Raw genomic sequence first — 12,716 nt, 5'->3', positions numbered from 1 at the left:
GGGGATAGTTTTGGGATGATTCAAGCACATTACATTTATTGGGCATTTTATTTCTACTATTATTATTACATTGTAATATATAATAAAATAATTATTCAACTCATCATAATGTAGAATCAGTAGGAGCCCTGAGCTTGTTTTCCTGCAACTAGACGGTCCCATCTGAGGGTAACGGGAGACAGATTATCAAACATTAGATTCTCATAAGGAGCATACAACCTAGGTCCCTCACATATGCACGCAGTTCACAATAGGGTTCAGGCTCCAATGAGAATCGCATGCTACCGCAGATCTGACAGCAGGCGGAGCTCAGGCAGTAATGCTCACTCACCTGCTGCGCACCTCCTGCTGTGCCGCCTGGTTCCCAACAGGCCATGGACAAGTACTGGTCCCCGGCCTGGGGTTTGGGGACCCTGATACATGATATATATACATATAATGAAGGAGGTCTCAACAAATTCTAAGCAATAAATATAATAGATACATAATATGACCACAATGTAGCAAATTTAGAAATCAATAATGAAAAGGCAGTCCCCTGTCAAAAAAATTCATTTGAAAACTAAAAAAAAAAATTATTCTAAAAATTCATAAGTTAAAAAGGAAATTATGATAAAAGTGATGAAAGATGAAAGTTACATATTCAATATGCACAATAAAAATAAAAGGATATAGTTATAAGGGAAATTATAGCCCTAACAGCACATGTTAAAAAATAAAAAATATTGAAAGTTAGGGATGAATTCAAGAGGCATAAAGAAAGACAAACACAGCAGACAAAAGAAAATAACCAAAAGTAGAAGGAAGGAAATATTAAAGATTGCTCACCAAAACAAAAAACTAGTTTTTTTCAAAGATGAATAAAATGTAAGTTTCAACGTATGTATTTTTTTCTTTCCCCCGCTTTCTTTCTTTGACACAAGGTCTCAGAGTCTCAGAGACAGGCTGAAGTACAGTGGTGTGATCAGAGATCACGGCACTCTCAAATCCATGGGTTCAAGTTATCCACCTGCCTCAGCCTCCCCAGGAGCTGGAACTACAGATGCATGCCACCATGCCCAGCTAATTTTTGCATTTTTTGTAGAGATCAGGTCTCACTATGTTGCCCAGGCTCATCTTGAACTCCTGATCTCAAGCAATCCTCCCACCTCAGCCTCCTAAAGTACTGGGATTATAGGTATGAGTTACTAGGTCTAGCCTAAAAATATGTTTAATTATAAAATATACAAACCTCAGGCAAGGCTGACTCAAGAAAGAGAGGTAAGACATAAATACATGGTATTAGAAATAAAAAGGGAGCTAAGCACAGTGGCTCACGCCTGTAATCCCAGGACTTTGGGAGGCTGAGGCGGGCGGATCACCTGAGGTCAGAAGTTCGAGACCAGCCTAGTCAACATGGTGAAAAGCCGTCTCTACTAAAAATACAAAAATTAGCCGGGCATGGTGGCAGATGCCTGTAATCCCAGCTACTCGGGAGGTGGAGGTTGCAGTGAGCCAAGATCACACCACTGCACTCCAGAGTGAGACTCTGTCTCAAAAAAAAAAAAAAAAAAAAAAAGAAGAAGAAGAAATGCAAAGGAAGATATCAATATAGAGATGCAATAAATATTGATAACATTTTAATACTGTGAGAAAGAATATTTGTGCCAAAAACTTTGAAAACTGCCAATTCTTATAAAATGTTTCTTTTTTTAATAAAGTATAAATCACCAAAATGATTCAAGAAAAAAAATAAAACCAAAATAGGTCAATAATCACTAAAGAAACTGAAGCTGTAGTTTTAAAAGTCTCTCCTATCCCCAAAAGGCAACAGGCATAGATAATTTTATAGGCAACCTTTACCAAACCTAAAGAATAGATAATTCTTGTCTTACACAAATTGTTTCAAAGAACAAAAACACAGAGAAACCTACCAAATTCATTTTAGGAGCCTATCTTAGCTCTAATACCTGAATTGAAAAGCAGTAAAAAATTATAGGCTTACAATTATTATGATATATCACTTATGATATATTCATAAATCTAAATGACTTAAAATTTTAAAGTAGCAACTGTTCAAAAATCTAATAATGTATATAAAAATAATATAGCAAAACTGTAACAAAAACCCCTAGAGCTCCACATAGCTATTCTTTGTCTTTAGGCATGAGAACCCTGATTCTTAGCTATGTAGTTTACACCCTCCACATTGCTTCCCAGCTAAAAGACTATACCCCACAGCCTCCCTTGCAGCTAGGTCCCACCATGTGATGAGATTTTAGCCAATGTGATGAAAGTGGTTGTGTGTAACTTTCAGGAAGTCTTTTTAAAAAGGAAGGACTGCATCCCTCTTCCTCTTTCCTCCTTCTCACTGCTCAGAATGCAGACACGACTGGGGGAGCTTGAACTTAAGGTCCCTAGACATGAAGTGATGTATAAAATAGAAGGAGCCTGGAGTTCTGACACTGCACTCCCTACATCTAAGCTGGCTTTTTTTTTTAAGTGAGAGAAAAATACACTTGTTTAAGACACTACTGAGGCCCTGTGACTCGCAGCCAAATTTAATCCAAACTGACAAAGGGATCAAGCAGGGTTTATCCCAGGAATGAAAGAATGGAAAATCCATTCATTCATATAATTCGCCATGTTACACATGGAAGGAGAAAAATCTATGATCATCTAAATAGATTCTGAGAAAGCATTCAATAAAATTTCACTCATATTTTCTATTTTAAAAAATAAAAATAAGATGCTTATCCAACTAGGAGTAGAAAGGAATTTCCTTAACCTGACAAATGGTATCCATCAAAATTTGTAGCAAACATCATCTTGAAAAACATAGCCACTAAAGTCAATACTACTGAACAGTGAACAGAAGTCCTATTCAATGCAATATTACAAGAAAAATAAATGAAAATACAGATTTAAAAGAAATATCTTCATTCACAGAAAAATAACTGACTATATAGGAAGCCCATCATGATTTTCAGATAACCTATGAGACTAATAAGAGAGACCTAATTCAGCAGCAACGTTACTGAATACAAAATCAACATACAAAACATACAAAACCTAACAGTAGAGGCCGGGTGCGGTAGCTCACGCCTGTAATCCCAGCACTTTGGGAGGCCAAGGCAGGCTGATCACCTGACGTCAGGAGCTTGAGACCAGCCTGGCTAACATGGCAACACCCCATCTCTACTAAAAACACAAAAAATTAGCCGGGCGTGGTGGCAGGTGCCTGTAATCCCAGGTACTTGAGAGGCTGAAGCAGGAGAATGGCGTGAACCCGGGAGGCAGAGGTTGCAGTGAGCCGAGATCATGCCACTGCACTCCAGCCTGGACAACAAGAGCGAAATGCCATCTCAAAAAAATAAAAATAAAAATAAAAATAAATAAACCTAACAGTGCTACCACACACTAGCAGTGCCTAGTTGTAAAATGCAATAGAAGAAAAACATCCCAATCACAATAGCCACCACACTGCAAAACACAATCACCTTTCTTCTGGGTCATGAAAAATCCTCCTAACTAGCCTTCTCGTTTCCACTATTGCTTTCTTCGAATTCATTCTCCACTCAGCAGCTTGTGATCTTTCTTGAACATAAGTTAGATGATGTTGCACTCCTTCTTTAACCTTTACATAGCTACTCATTACTCATAATTAGATTCCAATTCCTTATCATGTCCATGCTCTGCATAACCTGCCCCTGCCTGTTCTCCAATTAACTCCCTTCCCACTCCTCTGCCCCACTCCACACCAGACACACGGACCTTCTTTCAGTTCCCGATGCATGTCAAACTCTTTCCTGCCCCAACACCTCCACATATGCTATTCCCTCTCCCCTGAATGCTTTTCCTCCAATCATCACCTGAGAGTTCTTAGTCAATCCTCAAGTCTCAGCTTAAATGTCACCTGCTTAATCTAAATAAGGTCCCTTCTCTCTTATCTCCTCCTTTTTTCTTTCATATTCCCATGTAATATGCAATAAAATCCCACTACCTATTATATCATAATGTGTTGTCATATTTTTATTCAAGGATTATTTATTCATTGCCTTGATTTCCCTCTAGACCATAGCTTCTGTGAGAGCAGGAGTCATGTCTTTGATGTTTCCTGAAGCATTTAACACAGTGCATAGGAGCTATCATACAACACGTGCTTAGTAAGTATCTGATGAATGAATGAATCAATCAATGAACGACAAGAGTTTGCTGATTTAGCAAGAGTCTCAGCTAGAAGGCCTGCAGCACTCTTCCCAGGATTCAAGGGTTATTAGGAGGAATGTGGGGAACCCCCACCCCCCGGACCTATCTAGACAAGGAACCAAAAAGCCTCTAAAGGGAGTGAGTGGGCTTGGTGGTCCATGGGATAGCACTAGAATTGGGGGTGGGTAGGATTCAGAACATAGAGTTGCATCCATCCATGACTCCTACCCCATCTCTCAATAATTCAAGTCACAGATTTGCAAATTGGGTTTGCCATAAAATGCTATTTTTCTGAAATCTTTGTGGCACAGTAAAAGTTTGGTGGACAGCAGGTTTAGAAGTCATGCAGGCAACCAAGGCAGCATTATGCCACCCTCGATGAAGGCATTTACAGCCCCAGGAGTATACAGAACTTCAGGGAGCCAAATCAGAAGTTGAGAAAAATGGTGAATCTCATAGGAACACCAAAAAAACTTCATCAGGCACAAACGCAAGACATCCCAAGGACATCCCAGAAATAGCTGGGGAAATCTGGGCGAAGGACGGCAACTGGGAACAGAGCTGCGAGGAACCACTGCTAATGGGACACTAGTTTTTTGTGTTTTGGGTTTTTTTTTTGAGAGAGTCTCGCTCAGTCACCCAGGCTGGAGTGCAGTGGTGCAATCTCAGCTCGCTGCAACCTCAGGCTCCTGGGTTCAACCAATTCTCATGCCTCAGCCTCTCGAGCAGCTGAGACTACAGGAGTGCGCCACCATGCTCAGCTAATTTTTGTATTTTTAGTAGAGATGGGGTTTTGCCATGTTGGCCAGGCTGGTCTCAAGCTCCTGGCCTCAAGTGATCTGCCCACCCTGGCCTCCCAAAGTGCTGGGATTTCAGGCGTGAGCCACCGCACCCGGCCTGGGACACTAGTTTTATTCCTCCAGTCATATGGCCTGGGAAGCTCAGATTACCATGAAACCATTATGGCCAGCCCCTGGCAAGCTCCCAGACACCCTTTCTCCCCATAGGCACCCAACAACAGAGAGGCCTCTTTCTGGTATCCCCTCCAGAGCTGGCAATGCTAATTCTTCAGTGAAAATTAAGGAGTCAATGTTTCTGAGGCCACCTAATGCCAGAATAGTGGCTGCTGGTAATTGTACTATCTCAGGTACACCACAGACTCAGACGTGTAATAGGTACCCCCAACTGGTTAAATGCTTGTGGGAGCCAAGGGAGGAGGAGTGTTATATCTGCCAGGGGCCCCTGAGAGGCAATCTTCCTGTTTGTTTCTTTCTGAGCTCACATACTCGTACACCACAGGATGTAATGAGGGATTGGCAGATCCTATCATCCCCTGGAAAGGACAATTGCTGGAGCCCTGCTCGGCACCTACATGTAAGCTTTCCCAACCTCTCCTTCCCTGCAACTGCTGTGTATCTCCCGTCTGCCTCTGAGTACCTGGGGTGGGCACGGGCACAAGAACTCTAGGTTTGATGACTCCTCTGCTGACGTCTCTATGGAACAGCCCCTGTGGCTGCTCTGACCACCGTCTATAAAAAGGTTTGGTCTCACCTCCAGGAAAAGATGATGTGCAGGGAGACTGGGCTAGTAGGGACACTATGCAGCCCTCTCTCCTCCTGTCTCCCAACGAAGCCTGGGCACTCCCACCGTGACCTACCTCTTGTCCTCTTCCACCTGCACGCCGATGGAGTGGAACTCCCTCCGGCTCCTGTTCTCGGTGTCCGAATCTGAGATCGTCTCCACCTGGTGGCAGGGTGGAGGAGTCAGTGGCTGTGGCGAGCCAAGGTGAAAGCCCTTCCCGGGGAGAACGGCTAGCAATGGCTGCGCCCCAAGCCAGCTGGCAGGTCCTGCAAAGACCATCTGCCTGAACAAGATGAGAGACCCAGGCGGTCGGTCACAGGCCTCAAAGTGGCAACCACTGGGCACGGCCCTCCAGCCCTCCATTAGCCAGGAGGGGCGATAGTGCCAGGACGAGGGACGAGGGAGTCGCGGGGGCTGGCTGGAGCAGCCCCGTCGATGTCCAGGCACGGGGTTCACTTGCAGCTCAGGGCAAGCCAGAAAGAATGTCGAGGTATCCAGAAGGCCGCTTCCAGCCCCTCACCCCAGCCCCGACCGACCAGGGTCAGAGCCCTCGTGGGCGCCTCCCCGTTCCATACCTGCACCCCAATGGACGGCCGCCACTTCCGCTGCCGCGCCAGGCTCCGCAGCTCCTCCCTGCCAGGGATGGTCTTGATGATGAGTGTGGGGGGCTTGGGGCTGGCCCGGGGAGGCACCGGCGCCAACTCCAGTGTGCGCGCACCCATGGCGGGGCCGTCCAGCCCGTCGGCGGAGCTGCAGCGCCGGGCGGGGCCCTCGGCCGCCGTGAAGCTCTCGTGCGCGGAGTCGGTGCTGCTCTGGGCGGTGATGGAGATGCGGGGCGGGGCCTGGCTTCCCGGCGGGATGGGGGGCGGGGCCTTTCTGAAGTTGAAGGCTGTGGCGGGCGAGTGCAGAGACGCAGTGCGTGAGGCTCGCGGCCCTGCCTGGGTCCTGGGCCCGCGCCCGACTCCCACCGTCAAGAGGCCCTACGGGACCCTGCAGCGGCGCGCACTCCACGTGCTGCTGCACACACGCCAACGGACGTTCTCCCCGTCATCCGACCCCGGGAGCGAGCGATCTGCGCGGGTCACAGCACAGTCGAGGGGGAGGCCAGAACCCGGACCCAGGGCGCTCTCCTGCCTAGGGCCGGGCCAGGGGCAGGAAGGGGTACTCACAGGAGCCGGGCCTCCCTGAGACAGCGGCAGGGGTAGCGAGGAGGGGCAGGCAGTCGTCGTCTTGAGAGCAGCCGGCCTGGATGGCCCGGAGGTAGCTGTGGCTCCGCATGCGGAAACAGCCGGGCAGGTCCAGGGCGTCCACGGCCTGGGACTCCAGCTCCCCAAACACCGACCCGCACACGGCCTCCAGCTGCTGGTTCAACTCATCGCTGAGCTGGGGGGCAGGGGGTCGGAAGGACAGTTATAAGGTGCCGGGAGGGGGTGGAAGTCCCTGGGGTGCTCTGCCTTAGGGGAAGACCTCTCTATATCTGCAGAGGCTGTGGGCGACTCTTCCGCATTTGAACTAAAAGAAACCCTAACTCTTTGCAAAGAAAGATGGGGGCATCTCTGCCCCATTCTGCTCCCCAGGCTTGTCTTGGGGCCCAGTCTTTCCTCTAAATATCCCACCCCCACCCCCACCCCACCTATGCCTCTTCCAGGTGTCTGGCTGGCTGCACTCCAGGCTGAAGACCACCATGTTTTCCTCTCCACCTAGTCCCATCCCCTGATGTTTCTCTCACCTGACCCCAACAGAGAGGACCAGGGACCTGGCATGCACCCTCCTGCCCAGTATGGGGGTGGGGACTTCATGGAGGACACCTTTTATTTTATTATTTATAATGCATTACATTACAAAATTGATTGAAAGCTATATATATACACACACACATATATATACACTATATATATACACTACATATATGTACTATATATATACTACATATATATACTATATATATACACTATATGTATATATGCTATATATATATATATAAAATACCAAGTGGCAGGATGGAAACTAATGCCTAAGTGATGGAGCAAAGTTATTAACCTACCAGTGTCCCAAGACTTCCCCCACCTTCTTTTTTTTTTTTTTTTTTTTTTTTGAGACAGAGTCTCACTCAGTTGCCCAGGCTGGAGTGCAGTGGCGCGATCTCGGCTCACTGCAAGCTCTGCCTCCCGGATTCACCCCATTCTCCTGCCTCAGCCTCCCAAGTAGCTGGGACTACAGGCGCCTGCCACCACGCCCGGCTAATTTTTTTGTATTTCTAGTAGAGACAGGGTTTCACCGTGTTAGCCAGGATGGTCTCGATCTCCCGACCTCCTAATCCGCCCGTCTCGGCCTCCCAAAGTGCTGGGATTATAGGCGTGAGCCACCGCACCCGGCCCTTGCCTTCCCCAACCTTCTATCCACTCACTCGGATTCTGGCTTAACCTGTGGGTTCCTTCTCTACCCTCCCCCACTGAGGAAAGCTTAGCCATTGTTGGATGAGGTTCTTGGTTTTGTTTTTGGTATTTTGGTGGTGCAGAATCCATGGTGTTAAAAAAAAAAAAAAAAAAGTTAAAGTATGAAAAAAAGCAAAACAAAAATTTTGTTCATGGAACTGTGCCACACACCACCACACGAAGACTAAATATACCACAGAGGTTGCAGCTTCGTTCACATTACAAGAGAAAACTGGTGCAAAGAAAAAGTAAAGTCAGGAAAAGGTGCTACCAGAGGTAAGTGCTACACCCAGAATGCAGGTGACAAAGTCCTGAACATTGCTCAAGATGGGCGCATATTTAACCCGGAGCTTCCAAGCAGGCAAAGCATCAGGGAGTATAGCCTCAGAGCTGCCTGCATGGGCTATGCGTGAGACTTCTCCTAGATTCAAGTGCTGGCTCTACCACTTCCTAGCAGAATGGCCTGGGAAAGTTAAAGTTTGGGGGCCTCAGTTTGCTCACCTGTCAAATGGGAGTGATAATGGTACCATCTTCATAGGGCTATTGAGGGGACTCAAAAACATGTGAGGCTTTTGGTACAGGTACTGGCACACAGTAAGCCCTCGGCTAGCAGCATGCGAAGGTCTCAGGGCCTCCCTGGTAAACACAGGCCAGATGCCCATGAGAACCACAACAATTCCTGTCCCTGAGACTAAGAGACAATCATCCCCTGTGGATGATTATGTAGAGTCCATTGGATGAAGTCATGGACAAGGTCCTCGACAGCATCCCATGGCAAACGTAACAGCAAGTATCACATGGCTGCATCTTGTGACATCTCCTAGGAAAGATTCACGGCATTATATTAATGTGCAGTCAACAGAGGCTCAAAAGAGTGGCCTGATCCATGTGTAAACTGCAGCTCAATGTTTCCATAATTCAGCCTCCAAAGCATAACATGATTTCACTGCATTCTACTTCAAATAGAGCCATTGCTATTCCAATCTATTAATGGGCAAACAAGACCCAGAGAGGGCGGGTGAATTGTCTAAGGATGCCCAGCTGGTAGGTGATAAAACTGAAATTAAATGTCATGCTTCTTGGCTCCCACGTAAGGCTGATTGAGAAACAGATTCTCTTGGGGAGCTTGTTAAACCTACATTAACTCAGGCCCCACCCCAAGGATCTGAACCCAGGGTTAACAAAACACCTCTCTTGCTTTGGCTGCTTAGAAGCTCAGAGCCAAATTTGCTGGAGATTTAGATTCATTGGTTCCAATGTGGGCCTACTAATTAAAAAGAAGGATTGTCTGAACTTTTTGAAGCTTTTTCTAAAGGAGCTTCGTTACAAGTGTATGGAAATCCCAGGCCATGGAAAATCAATCTGAGACCCCGTAGAAGTTAAGTTCTCTCATATTTGACTGACACAAGCCACACTTGTGTGACAGTTGTGGCTTTCACCATGATGCTCTGTCATCTACCTCCAGTCTTTCTGTCTCTGTATTTCTGGGGCACCAAAGACAACAGTTGCCAGTGTATTTCCTAAAACACAGGAACTGAACTAACTCCTGCTATTTCTGGGCTAGGCTCAAGACACTCCCCAATTAGAACAAATGCAGCCCAGAGTGTCCCTCTTGGAGCACAGGGGAGCTAATCTAACCCTAGCAGAAAGCACACTGGTTTCGAGTCCAGACACCAGGGATGAAAGGAATCTCACTCTGTAGTATATTTCTGTATCTCTAGCCCTCTTCTTTGTATAAAGCACTAGGCATAATATCTGGCACACAGTAGATGCTCAATAAACTTTAGCTACTATTATTAGCAACAAGAGGCTCTTAAATCGCAGTGACAATACCACTCAGAATGAGAAGTGCCTCTTTCCCTGGGGTTCTGCAGCTCTTGAAATCCCACCCACAGGCAATACTCACAACCAATTCTATCCAAGGCAGACAAAAGAGGGTGAACAACTCCCTGGGGTCATACACCTGCCAGCTCAGCTGGCCAAGAAGAGCTTCTGGGGTTCCAACAGGAGACCAGGACACAAGGGAAACACGGACTCAGAGACTCTCAGAGAAATATTACACCCAAGTTGATCTTTACTATCTTACAATTATAAAACTGTAACATTGTACTGTGAATGCTCCTATTATCCCTGCACTGACTTCCACCCTGCTTCCCCCAACACCCACTTACAGGAGAGTCAAAGTCAAAGAATCCTCTTGGGATGAGACCCTTAGCCTTTCTCCAAACCAGACTGGAATCAGTAGCCATTTCCAAGCTCATGGAATATTTAAAGTAAAAATGCTTTGTGTCTAATTGGAAATTGTCCAGACTAGAGTTGGTGGGTCCAACAGGGGGCCAGGCAACATCCTGTATACTTTACTTGTGTTATTTAGTTTAGATAACCTTTAGAAAACTCTCCCATTTCAAAACATTGGATAAAATATAACAAATGTTGCTTTATATGCATAGCTGAGCTCACAAGAAAGCGAGATAAGTCCCCAGGGGACAAAAGCAAAGAGGAGACTGGAAAATCAGAATATTAACTGTGTGAGCCAATGCTGCAAACAGCCCAGTGGAGGCGGGAGGTGGGAGCAGGGGCTGTTGGTCTCAGCGTTTTGGTAAAGGCTTAGGTTTTAACACCCACTTGGGCATAGGAGGAAGGCTTTGGGCCCACATGAAGCATGGAATTGGAAAGGAGAACATGCATAAAGTTAGGAAAAGCGAAACCTTTGATGAAAATGTAGACTAGAATAAAAAAATTAGTCATCACCGCAGGCTGATGACAAGGAAGCTGGTCTGAAGTATGGGGATGGCGGGAAGGGAAAAGAGGCAAATCCCCTAAGAATCTGTACCTACAAGCTGGTCCTCACACAGCCACAGTACTGTGTATCTGCATGAACCTTCATGGGCCACACCCCTAAAATTAAAAATTAGCATAAAATAGTTCCAAACCAGGGATATTGCAAAATATTTCCTGGGGAACTCACTCCTAACCCAAGCTGCTCACGCTTCTCACAGATAAATTTCCATTGAAGGTGAGTGTACTATGTGGGAGACAGCCTCTGAAATAGGTCCTAATGAGCTCCATCTCCTGGAACTCACACCCTTGTGTAATCCCTTTCTCATGAGTGTGGACCAGACTTATTGGCCCACTTCTAATGAATAGAATATGGCAGATACAATGGGATATCAATTCTGAGATTAGGTTACAAACAGACCATGGCTTCCATCTTAGACACCTTTTCTTATTCTCTTTCTCTCAGAGCCTTTGCTCTGGGGGAGGCAAGCTGCTATGCTGTGAATAGCCCTGTAGTGGGTCTCACATAGAAGAAATTGATGTCCCTGGTTAGTAGCCAGCAAGGATCTGTAGCCTGCCAACAGCCATGTGAGTGAGCATGGAAGCAGATCTTCACCCAGTCAAGCCTTGAGATGCTGCAGCCTTGGCCAACACCTTGATTGCAACTTTGTGAGACACTTGACCCAGTCGCACCCAGCCAGGCTGCACTCAGATTCCTGACCCACAGAAACTGTGAGATAATAAATATTTGTTGTTTAAAGACACTACATTTGGGGATAACTTACATAGCAATAGAAAATACAAATTGTGACATAAACAAAAACTAACTTTTATTGAGTTAAGCCATTGAGAATTCAAGATTTCTCTGTTATAGCAGCTAGTGCTACCTTAGCTAAAACAAAATAACTTTTAAACGATGTTTAAAAGTTCTAAGCTTAAAAGACAAAACTGAGAACAGAAGAAAATACGACTCTAAAGCAGGACAAAACTGTCAAAAACCACCATTTTGTCACTCTGCAAATCAATCAAAGACATACAACAAAGAAACATGTATTCATAAAAATTACTGAACTTTGGGTAAGAATAGCACGACGCTATAGTATTCTTGCCTGAGGCTGCTCTCGTTCACCAGGCCCCCAAAGCTATCAGTTGCAATACTTCAACAAACGTGGTGCCACCTGTGAAAAATCAGCTGCTTCACTGCCTCTGCCAGAGGGCTCCACTTAATTTGGGGCATTGTCAGTTATAATATCAAGAACAGGAAAGGCCAGAAGCACTGTTAGGCTGGGTTTCAGCAATGTTTGGGCCAAACAATGGACTGGCAAACTAACCAGGAATTTATCAGAAAATTCCAGGGAGTGAGACAGACCAAGGGAGTTTGATAAGCTCTCCACATATCTTGGGTTAACTCAAAGCTGGGTGAATGCACAGCAGAGACCAGAGATGCCTGAGCCACCCACACATCCCTAGCCAATGGAGCTTATATACGTGTGCAGGGGAAATAAAAGAGTCTGGTGAAGAGTAAAAGCCAGGGTAGGTTTGAAAACAACCTGAACTTTGCCCTCCCCAGCTCACACATAGAACTATAGGCAGAGAGAAAGTCTAACTAGCTTGAGGTTCTTGAGCACAACCTCTGAAAAATCTCTGGCTGAACACTAAGCTATGCAGATATGGGGGAAACCCCTAAGAAACAAGGCTTAAAAATAAAAATAAGAAGGAAATAAAACTGGAAAC

General features: G+C 45.9%; 1 protein-coding gene across 2 annotated transcripts in view; it reads right to left on the bottom strand.

Annotated features, from left to right (window-relative positions):
• Window positions 1-12,716, bottom strand: part of DLGAP3 (DLG associated protein 3) — a 68,396-nt gene that overhangs the window by 18,240 nt on the left and 37,440 nt on the right. For both annotated transcript variants that reach the window (XM_024232653.3, XM_063713478.1), the window contains 3 exons: window positions 6,939-7,152; window positions 6,345-6,658; window positions 5,846-5,931 (listed from right to left, as the gene is read on the bottom strand). In XM_024232653.3, the coding sequence (XP_024088421.1) occupies window positions 5,846-5,931; window positions 6,345-6,658; window positions 6,939-7,152 (614 nt within the window). The remainder of the gene's footprint in view (window positions 1-5,845; window positions 5,932-6,344; window positions 6,659-6,938; window positions 7,153-12,716) is intronic.

The sequence above is a fragment of the Pongo abelii genome, chromosome 1 (assembly GCF_028885655.2).
Source record: "Pongo abelii isolate AG06213 chromosome 1, NHGRI_mPonAbe1-v2.0_pri, whole genome shotgun sequence".
NCBI lineage: Eukaryota > Metazoa > Chordata > Mammalia > Primates > Hominidae > Pongo > Pongo abelii.
Note: the sequence above shows the minus strand (reverse complement) of the source record. Positions and strands in the feature narration are given on the sequence as shown.